Source organism: Rousettus aegyptiacus, unplaced genomic scaffold, assembly GCF_014176215.1.
Source record: "Rousettus aegyptiacus isolate mRouAeg1 unplaced genomic scaffold, mRouAeg1.p scaffold_m13_p_3, whole genome shotgun sequence".
In the NCBI taxonomy this organism is placed as follows: domain Eukaryota; kingdom Metazoa; phylum Chordata; class Mammalia; order Chiroptera; family Pteropodidae; genus Rousettus; species Rousettus aegyptiacus.
In genome coordinates, this window is record NW_023416306.1 from 48137746 (window position 1) to 48158782 (window position 21037).

Here is a 21037-nt window from a genome sequence, read left to right on the forward strand (position 1 = left end):
AATTCATCCTCTGCTCCTGGACACACAGGCAGTAACTGTTGACCTGGCTAATTTGGGGCTCACATGGGGTAAGGAGGGGGGGGGATTACCAGAAAATGATGTGAAATTACTGACGGGATTAATAGAGAAAAGTCAACAATTGCTTGATAGGTTGAATGTCCTCTGAATTTATTTGTAAGTAAAGTTTTAAAAGTATTAAAAAGATAAGATCATTTCATTTGTACAGATGATTTTAATTACATGTTCTTATGGTTTCCTGGGCAAAAAAATCCTACAGAATGTTTAGAAGGACTAAAAAAGCTCCAAGTGGATTCAAAGCTATTTATTTAGATTTCCTAGGTTAAAATTAATGAGGAATATCAAGGTCCATATGAAAGTGTGAAAACTATTAAACAATAGAGTAAAAATAAAGGAAATATGTATTGTTTGTTTTATACTTATTATGTGCTTCTTTGTTTGCAGGCATTACATTATTGTGATGACAACTCTATAATATGAATACTATTATTTCCTCCATGTTGTAGATAAAGAGGTTGAGAATAAGATGGAGTTAAAGTCATGTAATTAATAAATGGCAGAGATGAGATAAAAAAAACAACAACCAAATGTGTCTAACTCAAACCTGATGCTCTTAGCAAACCCCTTCATCTTTGATTCTAAATTATTCTTTTACTATTCAGGCTACAGTAATATTGATCGCATTTAGTTTTCCTTTTTACCATAGCATTTTTACAGTTATCTTCCAATACTGAAGTCCTGATGATCCCACAGTCAATTCAAGTTGCACCAGTTATTATTTATTCATTTTTCCTTTACTTGCTTGAACAGATCAATGGCTGCTCTAAATCACATAACCCCAATTGCCATTTTATATGCCTTATACTTCTAAATTCTGTGTCTTACCTACCTGTACACTTTCACTGTCATCACTGCTTCTGCCCGCCATTATTTTACCACACCTATAGAAACCCCCAGTGAACCACAGAGTTACATACCCCATGCTTTTTCACAACGTCTTGCACTTTTATCACCATTGTTCCTGCTGTGGGCTGCCTACCTCCACAGACTTCACCTCTTCCAATACCTAAACTATTGACTGACACGTTGACTGAACAACTTCTAGGCAATAACAGAATGAACACAGAATGCACAGCTCTTTGCAGTCTATCATATCTCTTACCTTTGGCTTTTATCAGAGAAGAAAAATTCCAAATCTCAATGGCTGCAGAAGACATCATTTTATGGCCTTTGCAGCTTAGACTTAAATCTCGTTCAGGTAATTATCACTTTCAATATGGTAGAATAATTCTGCAGCAATAGCTCCCCATAAAACAGAATTCTACATCTACTGTGCAGTGAAACTTGCCTTCAACCAAAAGGCCACCTGAATTTCAATCACGCATAATTAATGCTTATGAGCCTCTCTGTTTGATTCTGCCTGGTCTTCTGGCAGAAGATAAACCCATCACCAACCTTTTCACCACCTTTCACCAGTTCTCCAACTATTTTCCTCTATTATTATGGAAGATACAAAGTATGTCGATCATTCTTTGCTGGTCTCCCCTCAATAAACTCCCTTCATATGCTGCCAATGAGACTCAGACTACCCCACTCAGCTCTAACCTTTAGGCATTCAGTCATTCATCGGGCATCTATTAAATGTCACCTATTACCCATTGTGCCCAGTACTGATAGGTGCTGGTAATGCAAAGATGAATAAAGCACAACTGTCTTGCAAGGAGAAAGAGACATGTACTAAAGAAGCACAAAAATGTGTGACAGTGGCAATGTTAGAATTACTTAAGGGGCATAGTCAGAGTATGAAGGAGGAATAGTCTACTCTACCAAGAAGTCCGGAGACTTGAGGTGGCCTGGGTACTAAAAATTGAAAGGTAAGTCAATGTTGCACCATTTGAATGATAGGAGGGGCAGGAACTTCAGGAAGAAGGAGTCATATGAACAAAGGAACCTGAGAATGATGGAGCTAGTCACATGTGGAAAACAGTAAATTTCCTCAGGAGCATGATATGTATCTTAGAAACAGAAGATGGGGTATAGCTGAGACATAAACATGGCAAAGGCAAAAGATGGAGGAACTGGCAGATGTTTTATCACAGTCTAATATACAAGAGTAAGGGTTCGAACTGATCCTTAAGCAAAAAGGGATCATAAAAAAGTCTTCAACAGAAAAATTGTTGTGTAGTCACATTTCAGCAGCATCATACTGGTGGCATGGATTGGAGGACACAGGATCAGAGGTAGCAAACCAGACACTACTGGTTTCTAAACAGTACTTTCTACTTCCTCCTTCCTGTCAGAACCTAAGTTTTATAGAGTATTTACTCTCTTCCATGTGGTTACCCCTCTCCAGTCCCAGGGAGGGGATTTGATTGGTCTAGGGCAATCACAGGTAGTTCTGTTCCTCTGGCCAGTGATGGTTGTGTGATATGATGTTGTTAATGAGATCTGAGGAGACGTCTGCTTGTGAGCTACTGGCAAAGATTCCCTTTTTTCTAATACAGAGAAGGTGCTTCTTTCCTGGATGTGGTTAAATTTGGATGTGATGCTCAGAGTAATTAAATTAAAGTACCTCCTTCTCACACTACCTCCAAATGCTGTAGCCAATTTGAGTTGTGATTTTCTCCTCTTGCAGCCAAAGATATTTTAATGGTACAAGTAGGGAAACTAATTGGAATACTTTTGCAATATTCCAGGAAAGATACAATGAGAACTAAGAATTAGTTATGGAACAGTGGGGATTGGAAGACTTAAAAAAATCCTGAGTTAAGATACACTAAAGATTTTGAGACTGGAAAAGGAAATAAAAAGTCAAGACTGACCCCTAGGTTCATGGCTCTGGTGATGTTTATAATACATTAGTCCCCCTTTATCTGCAGGAGATACTTTCCAAGACCCCCAGTGGATGCCTCAAACAATACTGAACCCCATTCCTATACATACAAACCTATGATAAAATTTAATTTATATATTAGGCATAATGAGAACAACAACAATAAATAATAAAATGGAATAACTATTATCTTTTCTGGGTTTCTGGAACTTCAAATTCATTTTAAACCTAAGCACCCAACTCTGAAGCTGAGTGACTATGTCAGATTTAGGAAAGTGGAAAAAAAAAAAAAAGGGGATTCAGGTAGAAGCTCTAAGGGGTCTAATTCATTGATAATTTTGTCCAATTTAACTGTTATGACTTTATCCTCTTTATCTACTTACATTCTTATCCTGGAAAGCAGGTATTAAAACAAAGTCATGTACTTTAGAATTTACTGTTGCAGAGTCTTCTATACAAGCCTTTAGCAAAGTCTGTAGTTGCTCCAAACAGGCCCTTCATGACACTTATTGGGAATGTGAAAGTTTTAGAAATTCGGCCCTAGGAAGTTTCTAAAATGCCTTGCATTCAATAGGTAGGCAATCAACCAGGCAGAAGTGAATAGTAAGTTAACCAATGAAACCATATCAGTGAAATATTAATCCCTCAAACCCCCTTTTTTTCCTAGTTCCCTCCCATGCACAGATGATGTGCTGAGAATATCACCTTAGCAATCTGTTCCTTCTTTAATGATTTTGCAAAAGTGCCATCTGGTATGATAGTCATTAGTGCCATTTACCAAATATTTCTGGTTCTCCTTATGGGCACATGGTAGAATTGCGGTCCCTTGCCCTTTTGAAATTGGAAGTGGCACACGTCTTGCTTAGGCCCATGTAATGTGGTCAGAAGTGACGCGGGTCATTTAAAGAGGAAGATTTAAAAAGTAGGGGTGTGATTTGCTTCTCTCTTCCTCTCTCTGCAATAGGAACTAGTCATGTGTCACTAGTCCTTCAGCCTGGGTCCTGGAGTGAAAATGAGAAAGAGCAGAGTCCTTTGCTAACCCATAATGGACATGCAACATGAGGGAAAAATAAAGCTCTGTTGGTTTAAGTCACTGAGGTTTGGGTGTTGTTATAGCAGCATAACCTAGTTTACCCTAACAAGCCTGAGTAAGCCATATCCTTGAAGCACTAATGATCTCTGATTCAGATTCCCCAGTTTTACATCCACAACATTCTGATGCTGTGCTAAGACTGCATGTGGTAGCTCACTAAATTCTTCCAGCTGCCATGTGTTAAGTGTTCTTATCCCAATTTAAAATTAACCTTGAAAAGATTAAGGTCCCGTGCCACCATCTTGAAAACTGCAGAAATGGGCTTTAAGTACAGATATCTTGACTAGAAATCCATCTATTGCATTAAAGACCCCAGCTCCCTTTCTCAAATGCCTTAAAAGCAGTCTGTGAGTACTGTTTATTCAGTCTTCTTGGCTCTCCTTGAAAGCTACACTTTGCTTTCATACCAAATGAAAGCATTTTCCTCTGCTGACTCTGGCATCTTTCTCCAGTACCCTTTCAGGAGCAGACTCTATTCAAATTCAGAAAAACCGTAGCACAGACAGGCCATCTGGTCATGCTCACAATTGAGAAATTCGTGCACAGGCCTCTTAGGGCTAAGAAGCCAAATAGATCAGTTAAAACTGTGGTCCATTATATACATCTCTCTCTTCACCTCTATTACAGAGAATCAATCCCAGGGATGGGTTCTTCTGATATATATGACCTAACATGAACCTTGGCCCCTGTACTGGGTTTAATCATCCCCCAAATTCATGTCTACCCAGTACCTGTGAATGTGAGCTCATTTGGACACAGGGTCTTTTACAGATATATCAAGTTAAGACAAATGATACTGGATTATGGTGGGCTCTAAATCCAGTGTTATAAGGAGAGAGAAATTTACACACAGAGACATAAACACACGAGGAGAGTGCCATGTGACAACAGAGGCAGAGACTAGTGATACATCTATGAGTCAAGGAATGCCAAGGACTGACAGCAACCAAAGAAGCTAAGAGGAAGCAAGAAAGGATCCTCTCCAGGGCCTTTGGAGGGAGCATGGCCATGCTGACACCCTGATTTTGTACTCCTGTCCTCCAGAAATGTGAGACAATAGATTTCTGTTGCTCTAAACTACCTGGTTTGTGGTAATTTGTTACGGCAGCCTTAGGAAACTAAAGCAGCTTCCAAATCTCAAGCTACAGGAAAAATAAAGCCATAAGGGAAAACCCACACGTATATGTTTTTTGTTTTTGTTTTTCAATAAATATACAGTTGTCTCCTGGTCTCCATGGGGGATTTGTTCCAGGACCCCCTGAGGATACCAAAATCCTCAAATGCGCAAGTCCCTTTTATAGAACAATGCATACAGTTGGCCCTTTGCATACAAGGATTCTCAAGTATGGATGCAAAATCTTTGGATATGAAGAATCAACTGTATATGTATTTTTAAAAATCTGTGTATAAGAGGAACTATGCAGTTCAAACTTGTATTATTCAAGTCAATTGTATATATGTGAGAATGTGTTCACTATCACATCCCGCCCTATACACATTCCAAAAATCACACAGATAAATAAAATATCAGTTTGATTATCATAGAAAGAATGGCTCTCTGTTGCTCCCCAAATCACCCTGAAGTTTGGGCTTTGGAAACAGACAGACCTGAGTTTGCATATAACTCTACCACTTAGTAGCTCTGAACCCTAAAGCAACTTAGTTAAATTTATGTAGTTCTTGTTCCTTTATCTATACTATTAAGCTAACAATATTTATGTTTGTTGTATGATATAGATTTACCATTTTTTTGTACCTCTCAGCATCTAACCCCGTCCTCTGTTCGGGGAATGCCCGACCTGTGAGCCAGCACCAGCTTCTGACTAGGGAGCTGAGTTGTCTGATGCTCTTTTCTAGCATCCTCGCAGCAAAAGCGCAGACATGACTGAGGCTCTGCCAGTAAGATGCACTTTGCAGGAGGAGCTCAGAGTGGGAAGACTCAGGGACAGCACAGAATCCACTCGGGTCAGGTCATATCTACCTCCAGATGCTAGCACATCATAGAGAGGCTCTAAGGACAGCACTCAGGGTAGCACTGTACAAAGGCTGTGCATGATGCAGTGCCCATGTTTGGCTGCCCTGCTGTCTTTCAAAGGTCAAATTCTGCAGCATTGTTTTGGAAATCATTTCTGGTTTTGTAGCTTCTTAGCCTAGTTCTCCAATGTTCCTATGTCCTTTTAGGAAATTCTTTTTCCTCTATTTTTTTTAAATTAAATTAGTAGAGTTGGTTTCTGATGCTAGCAGCTAATAATCCTAATATGCCAGGGTTACATGAGATAGGAAATACAAAGCACCTAGCAAGAATCATGAGCTATGTTTTTTCCTCACTTCCCTACACAGCTCTGAACAAGGATTCTGTCACTGCATGAATAATAATGCCTAGGAGGCAAGAAATGGAGGATTTGGAGAATGAATAAAGAAAATGTGGTACATGTATACAATGGAATATCATTCTGCCTTAAATAAAGAGATCCTGCCATATGCAACAACATGGATGAACCTGGAGAACATTATGTCGAGTAAAATAAGTCAGACATAGAAGGACATACTGGATGATTTCATTTGTAATGAAGTATTTGAAATAGTCAAACTCACAGAAGCAGAGAATAGAATGATGGTTGACAGGGGCAAGGGAGAGAGGTAAACAGGAAAGTATTAGACAAAAGGTACAAAGTTTCAGTTATGCAAGATGAATAATTCAGTTCTTAATTCCTAGAGATCTACTGCAAAGCTTAGTACCTAGAGCTAATAAAACTATACTGCGTACTTAAAAGTCTCCTAAGAGGTTAGATCTTAAGTGTTCTAATTACAAGATAGTAGTAGTAGTAGTAGTAGTAGTAGTAGTAGTAGTAGTAGGATGAAGAGGAATAATAATAATAATAATAATAATAATAATAGAGGGAAGGGGGACTTTTTGGATGTGATGGATATGTTTATGGCATAGATTGTGGCGATGATTTCACAGATAGATACATATATCCAAACCCAACAAGTTGTATGCATTAAATATGCAAAGCTTTTAGTATGTGATTCATATCTCATTAAAGATGTTAAAAAAAAATGTAAGGAAGCAAGACTGTTTCATCACATGCGGACAGAACAATTTGGCAGGCCTGTGCTGTAGCCTTTATTCCCACCGACAATCAAGGTCAGGTCCCATGAATGTGCCAGGTTAACCAAGGGTGTGCAGTGTTTTAAAGTGGGAGGAGAATTTCACAGCAGGATTTGAGATGAATTCGAGAAGCTCTGACCGAACAGATAAGCCCACACCAAAGAAAACACATCAGGAGAGCCTGAGCTTCGGGGACAGCAAATCTGAATGTCAGCTGACAATCTGAACAGGTTGCTTTGCATGTTTGTTGTTATTTATGTTTTCTCTGAAGATTTCAAATCCCTGAATCCCTTCTGTCTAAGCCAGCCTCACATTTGGATGTACTAAGCAGCTGTCGTGGCTAGGAATTCTCTCTTCTGAAAACGTTGATTAAAAAAATAATAAGCTCTCGGCTCCTGCTTATTCTCACAAGTTTCCGGCAACTGGTGCCCTGACAAACAAAGTGTCAAAACATTTCCAAATTAAAACCCTACAGCTCACACAGCCCCACACCCTCAGCAGGATGAACTTTCCTTGCTTGTACCCAGCACATACTTGAAGAAACTAAAAATAGCCAGATGGCAATTAACAGAAACTCCGAGGAGGGGAGTGGGGAGGGTTCCAGCAGGGTCAGTTTCCTGAATGGATTCCAAATGGAGCTCTCAGCCCGCAGTGCTCTGGCCAAGTATGAAGGAGGCAGAATGAAAAATCAAAATTTGAAAGATTTAAAATTATAGCAGAGGTGGAAACTACTGCGCCATCCCAAGACCATCAATAATAATACTTGCTACGATGTTCTGAGTTCCTATATGAGCCATATACTACGTGCTTCATATGCATTGTATCATCTTGACCTTGTAAAGACTCTAGGAAGTAGCCACTGCTCTTACAGGTAAGGAGATTGAAGCCCAGAGATGGTAAATAACCTGCCCAAGATCTCAAGGCAAACAGGGCAAAGGTCTATGGCAGGTACATGGTAAGTAGCCAAGCTGGTGTTTAAACTCAGCTGTATGGCTCCAGAACTCATGAACATAACCATTGTTCAATACTGTCTCATACATTCAGAAGGATGTTTAAGAAACCACAATGTTTTTTACCCTATCCTTAAATCCAGAAAAACACAAGTCTCCTTTGGCAATTTTAGCCAACCTTCACAGAATCATTACATTTCAGAGGTCATGTGTGTGGGCTATAAAGTAGGACTAATTGGGTTCAAATCCTGGCCTTTTCATTTACTAGTTGTACTAAATCGGGTGAATTATCAACATTCTCATGCCTCAGTTCTCTCATCTCCCTAATGGTAAAAATATTAGTATTAATCTCATAAAGTTGTAATAAAGATCAAATAAAACTGCTATAGACTGAATGTTTGCTCTCTAAAACTGATATGTTGAAATTCCAATCCCTAGTGTGATGGTAGTTGATGATCTCACCTTTGGGAGGTAATTAGATAGCAAAAGTGGAGCTCTCATAGTGGGATTGCTGCCTTATAGGAAGAGCCAGGACAGAGCTTGCTTCCTCTTCCTTTTGTGGTCATCCACCTTTTCTCTTTTTCCTCGTAACAGGAGTGATCCATCTGACTGGGAAATAGAACTGAGCGTGCATAGTCCCAGCTCTTGGAAGGGGCCAGTCTACCCACTTCCTACCCAAGCATGTGCTCTTGAGTCCCCGTGTGGAAGCTTGCTGGGCAGACTCTGGACTTGTCTGGGGAGACCAGTTGTTAGCATACAAGTGGGTAAAAATTTTTCGTTTGGGAGAAAAACTGAGTAGGAAGCTTCATTTGGACACAAGTCCAAGCCCTTTTCACCAAACAACATTTCCAACAATAAACTAATGTGATTTTTTTCTGACATCTGTGTCTACTTCTATGTCGGTTCAGAACTTAGAGGGGGAAAGGGATTTAATTATCAACCATGTGATTAATTATCACCTTCGTAAATCCCAACAGATGGATGCCTATTTTATTTCATCGGTAGACCCATTTCAGGCTGGCAGGAAAAGAATATTTTGTAGAATCAAATGAGGTTAGAGCTGGGGTTGACCTTAAAGACGATCTGGTCAATATTTTTATTTTTATAGATGAAAAGATATACAAATGGTCAAGTGACATAGTCTATGTGAAATTCTGTGAAAGAACCATCTAACTCGAATTATTACTATAATTCGTTGTTTTGGGAGTGGTCTTTAGATCTGTAACCAGAATTAAAATTAGATTATAGATAATATAGAAAATACATTACAGATAATAGAAAATAGTTTATAGATTCAAATTAAGCAACTTCAGAGAAAGAGAAATTTCCCTAAATAAAACTATTACCTAGAGAAAATATTTTCAACCCATGGAAAAGAAATCAATAGCTGAGAGTTGAATCTATTTATTTATTTTTTTAATTGGCAAGAAACCTACCTTAGGTTAATAAGACTGCTTACCCACAATATTGAAGACTAGACAAGTTGTCAAAAGTTTGTTCTCCTCTATCCTCATCCTGCCTACCTGCCATAACCAGGTAATCCTCATTAGGAATGTTTACTTTATAATCAAGCATGCCCCACTGGCAACGCAAGGGTCCTGGCACCTCAAGACATATGACAAGACATATAAGACTCTTCAGCCAAACATAGCCATTTCTGGTTTTACTTTTGTCTCTTGACATCACTGTCACCCCTGAGTACCTAGATTTGGCTTTTAGAACATGCACTGTCTTGAGTAAGTCAGAGAAAGCCTACTTCATCCTATCTCTCCCACTGAATACAGCTGTAAAACCTGAAGAAGTTGAAGACTTTGAAAAGTACATCGTATCAGGTAGATTGGGGAAGAAGTCCAAAATGTGAAATGTTCCCGAACCACATCCCCTTACCCTCAACCCATGACTTGACCTAGACACATCGAAAATGGGCCCCAGTGTGCAAACAAGAGAGGTCTTGGAGATGCCTTCCAGCTCTAGCTCCAGCATAGGGAAGGGGAAGTCCTAATGCTCAGAGAGTGTGTGGAAATTCAGTTTCTTCATTCCTCTTTTCCTCTCCCAGTCCCTCTTATCCCTTTCTCAGCCCACCCCTCTTCCCTCCTTTCTTCTCCTTCCCTTTTCTCTTTTCTATGTTCTACCCCTCAGCAATCTTGTGGTAGTCAAGGCATCACATAAGCTTATAGGAGTCAACACTATGAGAGAGAGTACCTTCTTCTGCATTCAATGGGGCCATCATTCCCAAAGGTGGGAGTCAACCCCCAATGCTGTTTTTCTCTTTGTCCTTTCTTTCACTAATATGTAGACAAAGTCATGGAAGTGCATAGCAGAATGAACTTTTTGGCTCAGAGACTGAAAAGTGGTACCAAGGAACCAAAAAGTACTAGAGAGATCATGGAGAGGAAGGAACTTAGCAAGGCAACCCCCCAAATATCAAAAGTATAAGCTTTAAAAAAAGACCTAGAGTCTTATAACCTAATATTCAGAATGTATGAAATACAATCCAAAATTTTGGGGCATGTTAAGAATCAGGAAAGTCTCAATTTCCTGGGAGAAGATAATCAATTAAGTGAAGCTAATACAGCAGTGACACAGATATTAGAGTTATTTGACAAGAACTTTCAAGCAGCTATTATAAAAAACTCCAACCAGTAATCATGAACAGTGCTGAAATCGATGGGGGAAAAAAAGTCTCAGTCAAGAAACAGATGACATAAAGGGGAGCCAAATGGATATCTGGAATCGATAAATACGATAACCAAAACAAAAATTCTTTCATGAGCTAAGTAGCAGAATGGAGATGTCAGAGGAAGGAAAGCCATGGGCCAAATGACTTTTAACTGGAGGTCTGTTTATCACTACTTTTCATGCATCTTTTCTCCGCTTTAATTAACTGTTGCTACATAACAAAACACATTAAATTTTACTGGCTTAAAATGGAAACAATTATTACTTCTCCCAGTTCTATGGGAGGGCTGGGCAGTTTCTCTGCTGTTCTCTCCTGGATTCACTCATGTTTCTGCATTCGGGGGGCAGAGGTGTTAGACTGGGAGGTCCAAGATAGGCTCTCTCAGAGGTCTGGCAACTGGTGCTGGCTGTTGACTAGAGTATGTCAGTTCTCCTCCATGTGACCTCTCAACATCCAGTAGGAAAGACTGGGCTTTCTCAAAGTATGGTGGTCTCAGGGTTCCGAGAAGGTGAGACCAGAAGCCACAAGGTTCATTAAGGCCTAGGCTCTGAAACTCATTCAATGATCTCTCTGTCATATTCTACTCATCAAAACACATCACAAAGAAAGCAGAGAGAAAAGTGGTAAAAAAATAAAATAAAATAAAATAAAATAAGACTCCCTCTTGATTTAAAAGGAGCAGCTACACAACTTTGCAAATAGATGTGTGAACACAGAGAAGCATGAGTCATTAGGGTCATTATTTCAATGTCCTACCACACCCTTCCTGGGGAATAAATATTTTGCTGAAAGGCAATGAATTTACAATTATTATGACAGTAGAACAGATTGTGAGGCTCAGAGAAATTTACTGTTTTGCTTCAGCTCACACAGCTAGTTAGGGGGAAAATGTGAAACTAGATCTCATGATCCCTGATTCCACTGACCACTGCTCTTATATCTGAGATGAACTGTACAGTATTTTGACACTTTGGCTATTTAACTCAGAAGAGAATAAAGAACAACAATCAGATCCATTTTGTGAAGCAAATAAATGCAGGCACTTGTGGAGTCTATGAAAAAAAACTGAAGTGACAGAATAAGAGGTATTCATTATGTAGCAATAAAGCTCCTAAGCTGTTCTCTGCACCAAAACTTGTGCATTCAGTCTCTTGAGTTCCTGGCACTCAAAGTTTAATTTCTTTATTGAGGTAAATTCCCATAACACAAAATTAACCATTCGTCATTTTAAAGTGTACAATTCAGTGGTATTTGGTACACTCACTATCTGGTATTCCCATCACTTCTATCAAGTTTCACGATATTTTCATCACTTCAAAAGGCAACCTGGTACCCACTAAGTAACCACTTCCCTATTTCCCCATCATGCAGCCCTAAGAACCACCGGTCTGCTTTTTCTCTACAGATTTGCTTATTCTGGATGTTTCCTATAAATGGAATCATAGGGGTTTTTGAAACAGGCTTCTCTCACTTAGCATGTTTTTGTGGTTCATCCATGTTGAAATGTATACCAGCATTACATTCCTTTTTATGGATAACAGAAATATAAATAATACTCATAATACTCCATTGTATAGCTATACTGCAGTTTTTTATTCATAAGTTGATGGGCATTTGAATTGTTTCCACTTTGGAGATACTGTGAATAGTGTGACTTAACATCCATATACAAATAGTTGTTTGAATACCTACTTTCAATTCTTTTGAAGTATGTACTTAGGGTAGAATTTCTGGGTCACATGGTAATTCTATTAAAGCTTAATTTTTATTCTAGTTTTTGACCAGTCTTCTTAAAATGGTTTAAGATTAGAACCAGCTGCCAGTGTTACCTTATCTCTAAAGTCAATGTGGTTCTGGAGGATGGCTCTGTGGTAAGTGGCTGTCCTCACAAAATCTTGCATCATGTTCTGCTGCTGGGAAATGCAGCCATAAAACTGTAAGGGAAAGAGAAGGAGAGGGAGAGTGAACAACCCATGAGGCAGCACCTCCATGAGCATCTAGGTCTTAGAATCACCTTGGTCAAGGCAGGCTTAGCTTAACACACAGGTTGGCTAAGGCTTTGAGAGATGGAGTGACTTGTCTACATTGGGTTAGAACTCTAAGTAGACCCCAGACTTCTGACTGCTGCTCCTTATTCAAGCCTAGATCTTGAACAGGTAAGTGCTCAGGTCCCCTTCCTAAAGCAGAGGCTATGATAGACCAGAGATCAAGAATAACAGAAATAAAAGAAAGGGGCCGAGGCCAAAAGGGATGACCTTAATAAGTTTCAGTGGCCTTGAGAGAAAAATAGGTCTTGGACAGGATTCTTGGGTGAAGGTGGAGGTGGGGCAGAAGATAGTGATGGTGATAATTCCAATAAGGCGAGTCAGTTGGGTGATGTAGTGTATACAAATCTATGAGCATTGACAGTAATAAATATCATAAATGCAGCCGTCACCATTAGGTAGTGTTTTCTATGTGCTTCACATACATCCCCGAATTGAGTTAAATCATCACAATGATCAGATGAATTATGTTCCTCAGCTGAGGAAACTGAGACCCAGAAAGATACAGAAAATTGCCCCAGTCCCGACAACTTGATAAATGACAGAGTGAGGATTCCAATCCAGGTGATGCTGCTGCTGGTCAAGGGACCACACTTTTGGAACCACTGTAGTACAATACCAATTTTCTCCTCTACTCACCACCTTGCCCAGGTGTGTCACCTTGAAACAAGTCAATTCCACGTGGGGCAACTTCCCTGACCTGGAAATACTGTGCAGCGGATGCCTCTTCTGTCCGTTGGCTGAACACCGAGTATTCTTTTTTCTCATTCTGGCATCTTTTCAAGGTATCTGAAAATGCGTTGAATTCTGCAAAGAGGAAGTAGCAAATCTGTTTCTACACCTTGGAAACTACAGAACTCATCACTGCCCTGTATAAAATTCAAACTGAAAAAATATTGGAAGATTAAAACAGCACGTTCATCTCTGAACACACACATGATAATAAATGGCAAGGTGGAAATGGGTACTACTCTGAGGTGTGACATCCTTATTTATACTTGTCAGACATATTTGCATTCATAAATATCAAGGAGAGAGAGTAATGAAACATAGACGGGAACTAGGCTTATCAAATTTTTTCAGCATAGTCCTCGTAAAGCTGCCATGCTTATTCTCAGTATATGCTCTAGCGAAGGTGATTGTCGATGATAAAAATTATATATGCACACACGTATGTACATGCGTGTGTACGTGTGTATATATATATGAATACAAAATATATGTGTATGTAAATTTATATCTACATCTATCTATATATTTATGTCTATCTATCTATATAAAATCTCATTTTATTATCATACTGACAGGTTTTTATCCAGTTAGTATTCTTAGACATACAGAGAAAAGGTAAAATAGCTAGGGATGTTTTTCTACTATTTGAGAAAAAAAATAAAAAAGTTAAGGCTAAAAAAATACAAAAGTGAAGGCTCAAAAAAATATCAGAAATGATATTACTAATAGATAACACACCATGCACAGTTGTCCAATTTGGTGACTTCTGCCTTAGAAATCTCTCTCAAATCCTGCCCAGTGGTCCTCACTGCCTGTGACCTCTTCCTTCTCCACCACTAGGATGTGACCAGGTCTTTCCCTTCCAGCCATGTTGGATCCCTAATGCTCAGCACTTTCTGTTCACCAAGAACTCTAGCCCCTCACGTTCTCCATCCCTGCCTGGGTACCCTCCAGGGCTAATCCTTTCACACTCATGACCTACACTATGCCCTGGGCACTCCACTGTGCTGAAGCACATACAGATTCCCAGATTTTCCTGGTCATGTCCTGGCTTCCTGACATTGAAAACCCCCATCTCTTCTGTTCAGATTACCTTTTGACATTAAACTCCTATTCATCCTCCAAGATTCAGTTCAACCAGCATTTCCTCATTGCTGTGTTCTGGAACACCCAGAGGCAGAATTAATTACTGTAATACGGTGGGCCTCAACAATTGGCTATAGATCAGAATCACCTGGGAAGAAATTTTTAAATCTGGATGCTGGATTCTCATCCTACACCTGGTAATTCCACACTGTAGTGCGGACAAGGATCTCTATTTTTTCAAAAGCCTCCAGAGTTGTTTTCATGTATAGCTAGAGATGGGAACATTTGCTCTAATCTCACACTTTTAGCCTACCATTATATTTTACTGAATTTATCAATTTTTTAAAATGCTCATCTCTCTATATCAACTCTTTTAGGGCATAGTTTAGGGGTTTGAGCCTTATTTATCTCTATTCTTCAAGACATGGTGTTACTGCAGCAGCCACCCAGTAAATATGTCTGAAATGTAAATTTGGGGAAATGACTAATGAACTGATGACACTATTTTCAATTGGTGAAGCCCTAGGGCTAATCCACGTGGGGATAGTTTGAAAAAAATCTTATTGGAGAATAAATATGTAAACACACCTAATGAGTTCCCATTCTACTCAAGTGGAATGTCATCTACTGTCAAGAAATTTGGAGTTGGATAAGGGGAGGGATTCTTGTTGGAACTACAAATCAAGATTAGGTTTACAATGTATCCTGAACATTAACGTTTCACTATCTTCTAAATGCTTGTTCTAATTTATAAACCCTCACTTAGCTAATGTTACCATGTGTATTTCTCTTTTATGAAAACAGAATGGTTCTTTGGTTAAAAATTTATCTCTATTAAATTTCATATCAATTCTTCATCTTTTGCAATTATACTTTTACTTAAAAAAAGGATGCAAAAGATTTTAAAATAATTACAAACACATAAAATGTTTTTTAAAAGTTTTAAAAAGGCAACGAATGATAAAGAAAATAAAACTAATAATCCCATTGTACAAGTTATTAATTATTGTTAACATTTTGGTATATGTTCTTTCAGGAGGAGTGTGTGCACGCATGTAAAAATTCCTCTTCTTTACAATATTGTATCATTATTTTGTAACCATATTTTTTAATATAAGTATTATGAATGACTTCCCAATTAATCTCTTCAACCTCATTATTAAAGGATGTATGTTTTGGAATCTCATGAATATGTCATAATTTAACCAATTCCTTGAGGTTGGATTACCAGCCCCAACGAGGTTTATTGTATCAGAATGGTGGTGGCCAGTATCCATTTTTAACTGTGTCCTTGGTGATTCTGGTGATAAAATATTTTTGAAAACTCCGGGTAATAAATATGGCAACATTAATATTATAAGAATGCTAAAACACAGTAAAAGAGACATCATTCCTTCACATTATCCCACACATGAAATCAATAGATTAATCAATATTTCTGTTCTCATCACTTTTTTTTGTATTCTCTTGCAATTAAAAAAATATGTAACTTAATCATAAAATTTAGAAATGTAAAAAAGAAAGCCAGGAAGGAAAAATAATTCCCAGATATAACAACTAAATAATATATTGAAATAGAATCTCCCAGTAATTTTTCTTTACATATTTTGCTCAATCTCTTAATTATTTACAATAATAATATTGTGCTGTTTTACAAACTACTTTTCACTGAGCAATATATAGTTAGCTTTTACTGTGTGCTCTTGTTTCTCCAATTTATTCTCAGGGGCAACATCAGAGATTCAGTAGATATTAATTTCAACAAGGTTTTAAACCATGTTCCTTCAAAATATGGACCTAGTTATTTACTTATCAAATTCTACTGGGTGTCAAAAACAATTAAGTCTGTTAAACTATATTTGCATTTTAGTCCTTTAAAAAATTTATTGTATAATACTTAAAAAACTTTAATGTTTTAAAACTTTGTTGGGTGAAAACTCTTAACAAGCTATGTAACATAATAAACACCACAGCTAACCTCATATTCAATGATAAAAAGCTTTTCCTCTAAGATGAGGAATAAAACAAGAATGCCTACTCTTGCCACTCTTATCCAAAAGAATACTGGAATTCCTAGCCAGATCAATTAGTCAATAAAAAGAAATGAAAGGCATCCATATTAAAAAGGAAAAAAATGAAACTCTCTCTATTTACAGATGACATGATATTGAATGTAAAATAAAAGAGACTCCACAAAAACAAAATTAATCAACAAATTCAGTTACATTGCATGATACAAAATCAATATACAAAATTCAGTTGTTTCTAAATACCAACAATGAACTATCATAAAGAGAAATTTAAAAACAATCCCATTTACAATTGCATAAGAAGAATAAAATCTTAGGAATAAGCTGAACCAATTAGGTAAAAGATATGCATACTGAAAACTATGGCATTGATGAAAAAATTTAATATAAATAAATGAAAATATATCTGTGTTCATGGTTTAAAATAATTAATGTTGGTAAGATGTTTATAATACTCAAAGCAAGCTATAGAATCAATGCAATTCCTATCAAAATTCCAATGGCATTTTTCACTGAAATGGAACAAATAATCCTAAAATTTATATGGAACCACAAAAGATTCTGAATAACCAAAACAATACTGAGAAAGAACAAACCTGGAAGCATCACACTTCCTGATTTCAAACCATATTACAAAGCTGTAGAATTCATACTAGTATAGTATCAGCATAAAAACAAACACATAGATATATAAAACAGAATAGAGTCCACAAATAAACTTTTTCATATATAGTCAATTTACAACAAAAGAGCAGAAACTAGGTAATGAAGAAAAGGTAGTCTCTTCAATAAATGGTGTTGGAAAAATTGGACAGCCACACGCAAATGAATGTAATTGGACTATTTCACAAAAGTCAACTCAGAATAGATTAAATATTTGAACATAAGATCTGAAACTGTAAAATTCCTATAGGAAAACATTGGAGTAAGAACCTCAACATTGATCTTGGCAATGATATTTTAGGTTTGGCAGCCAAAGCAAAAAATAAACAAGGAGGACTTCACCAAACTAAAAAGCTTCTGCACAGCAAAGGAAACTATCAACAAAATGAAAAGGCAACCTACTATGTGAGAGAATATATTTGCGAATAATATATCTAATAAGGTGTTAATATTCAAAAATATAGAAATAATTCTCACAACTCAATAGCAAAAAAAAAAAAAACCCACACACACACACACAACAGTCCAATTTAAAAATGAGCAGAAGACCTAAGTAGATATTTTCCCAAAAAAGACATACAGATGGCCAAAAGGTACATGAAAAGATGTTCAAGATCACTAATCATAAGGGAAAGGTAAATCAAAACCACAATGAGATATCACCTTACACCTCTTATGATGGCTATCATTAAAAAGATTATAAATAACAATTGTTAATGAGGATGTGAAGAAAAGGGAACCCCTGTGCAGTGTTGGTGGGAATGTAAATTGGTACAACTGTTATAGAAAACAACATGAAATCTCTTCAAAAATTTAAAAATAGAACTACCATATGATCCAGCAATCTCACTTCTGAGTACTTATCCAAAGGAAATGAAATCACTATCTCCAAGAAATACCTGCCCTCCCGTGTTCACTGCAGCATTATTCACAATAGTAAAGACATGGAAACAACCTAAGTGTCTGTCAATGGATGAAGGTATAAAGGTCATACATGTGTGCGTGTACTTTTTTCCCAATGGAATATTATTCAGCCATGAGAAAGAAGGAAATCTTGCCTTTTGTGACAACATGTATGAATCTTGAGGCCATTATGTTAAGTGAAATAAGCCAAAGAAAGACAAATACAGCATAATGTAACTTAAATGTGTAATCTTAAAAAGAAAAAAGCCAAACTCATAGAAACAGAGAGTAGAAAAATATTTGCCAGTAGCAAGGGTCTGTGGGAAATGTTCACCTATAAGATAAATAAGATATGAGGTGCTAATATATAACCTGGTTACTATTAAGTATATTGTAACTGAAGTTTGCTAAGAGAGAATTTAAGTATTCTCACCGAAAAAATAAAAAATAAAACAAATTCTGACATACTGAAAAGTAAAGAAGATATTAGAGAATATTTACTCAGCCTCAGTCTCCTGGCACCTCTCAAATTCCCCGTGAGTTCTCAGAGATTGCCAGCAGTGGTTTGTGTCATCCATCTGTGAGTTATTTGAGTCCTGGGCATCTCAGCTATGTGGATTTTCAAAGTCCATGGTAAATTCATTTGTTCAACAAATAGTCAGTTGAAAGTCTCCAACCTTTGGGGAAACTCTGAGCTTTTGTGTGCCAGAAATAATGGCTGTCTAATTTAGTGATTAGGATGTGCGGCAAGTTGAAAACTATTGCTTTTGTTTAAAAACCAAGGTGAAGTAACAGCTAATTTCCTTGTGTCCCCAAAAGAAAATGTAAAGGAGAACCTTCAATGAAGTTTTGCATTAAACCAGCAGTCATGCAATACATAAGTAGCCTTCCAAAATAAGTACTAATTTGGATGTATCAGCTCTACTGTGTTTTCTATTTAAAAAAAATATATTACTTTATAGACACTACAGTCATAACTCTATAATCCTGGCACAGGGATCATATTTGACATAACAAAAATCAGGGTCTTCATCTTGAGAACTTTGAGATGAATTTATAGAATTTAGGCAATCAGAAGCAAGTCCAGGAATCAGCATCACTAACTTCTGGCGGTGGTGAATTCTGTCACAGTGGCTGCCAGGAGAATGGATGTTTTCTTCACACATCATCCTTACCTTTAATGGTTAACTAAATGTCTGTAAGTAAAGGAAATGTCTGTGTTTCCATTTGATGCATAAAGATACAACAAATAATAATAATAATAAAACACCGGAATTTAAAAAGGAAAGAAATTTAATTATTGATCTCTCCCCTCCCCTCCACCTCCAGGATGGACTCTAATAGCCACGAAGGCATTGTCTTCGTCCATTTGGGCTGCTACAACAAAGAACAATAGACGGGGTGACTTATCAACAACAGAAATTTATTTCTCACAGTTTGGTGGCTGGAAGTCTGAAATAAGGGTTCCAGCATAGTTGGGGTCCAGAGAGAACTCTCTTCCAAGTTGCAGACTGTCGATTTCAGGTTGTGTTCTCACATGGTGGATGGACAGGGGCAGGGAGCTCTCTGGGGTCTCTTTTATAAGGACACTAATCTCATTTATGAGGACTCTACTCTTATGATTTAATCATTTTCAAAGGCCCCCCACCTCCAAATATCATCATATCGGGGATTAGGTTTTAACATATGAATTTGAGTGGAGGGAGGCACAAACATTCAATCTATGGCAACGTTCACTGGAGAATGCAAAATGAGATGCAGCAATGATAACCTGTCTTCCCCCTAATTCTCCAAACTATGGGGAGGGACGTTTGGTAAGATAAATGAGGGGATCTTTAAATCCTGCAGGTAATTTTGCTTTTGGAGAACATTTCTGCAAGGAGTATAATTTTTTCGGGATGGTGGAGCCTTTTGGTCTGCAGGCACCATTTGTTTGTAAGATGCCATTAATTCTGTCGATCCAGGATGGCTCCCAAAGGAGAGAAAGAAAGGCCAGCTGTTTAGAGCATAATCAAGTCTAAATGGATGTTCACATTTGCATACTGACTCATTCAGCTGCCAAGGGCAGAAAAGGTGGGATGATGTGGGTCAGAACCTCTGTTCTGGAATAAAGAAGTCTCTCTAAAGTATTTCCCAAAAGTCTGATCACAGAGGCAGAGTCTATAAGGATGGGAAACCACCCTCAATTACTAATAAAAGCCAAGTCCGTCTGACACAGCAGGGATTATGAGTAAAACGGGAACTCCTTTCAAAGAACATTTATTTTTCCATACTGTTTCTCAAAGGGATGGGCTGGTAGAACTGCCATTGTAACCACTATGCCTATAAAGCATCATGTTTTGTCATTTTTAGCCTCAAGTACATAAACATAATTTTCTGTATCATATAGATATTAACTAAGGACATAGAAGTTCCATGCTATAGCCATGGCTTATTTTCCTTTTGATTCTCAGTCTCGATTTAGGTCTTTTCTTGACAAACCATTACTTTTCAATTTTAGTATGTAGTTATATTTGTAAATCAATAACGACTACTGAGGTACGCCATTTTCCTTCTGTTTTGTTACTCCTAAAAGAACAGATTGAAGGAAGCTGTTTCTGTTTGCTTGCTTCTCTTAAATAGCTGCTATTTACAAGTGATACTGCCTGTGATGCTTTACATAAAAAGTTTATTTACCTAGATACTAGCATCTTTGTGACAAGAAAGGGTAATACCTGTCTGAATGCCTCAGCTGTTCTGGCCACATGTCCCAAAATTATACCAGAAATCCATAACTGACAATATAGAGTGTAGATTTTTTAAAAATAATGATACATCAAACTCTAGACATTGTTGTAGACCTTCTTCTGGGCTATCTTGAATAATTTTAACAGCCCATTTTAATTCTCTCTA

The 21037-nt window shown here is 37.6% G+C and overlaps 1 protein-coding gene across 1 annotated transcript in view; it reads right to left on the reverse strand.

Annotated features, from left to right (window-relative positions):
* LOC107507277 (histone-arginine methyltransferase CARM1) overlaps positions 1-21037 on the reverse strand; it is a 223924-nt gene that overhangs the window by 100395 nt on the left and 102492 nt on the right. Inside the window, exons 3-4 of the mRNA XM_036239518.1 lie at positions 13432-13538; positions 12516-12620 (exon numbers count right to left, since the gene is read on the reverse strand). Of these exons, the coding sequence (XP_036095411.1) occupies positions 12516-12620; positions 13432-13538 (212 nt within the window). The remainder of the gene's footprint in view (positions 1-12515; positions 12621-13431; positions 13539-21037) is intronic.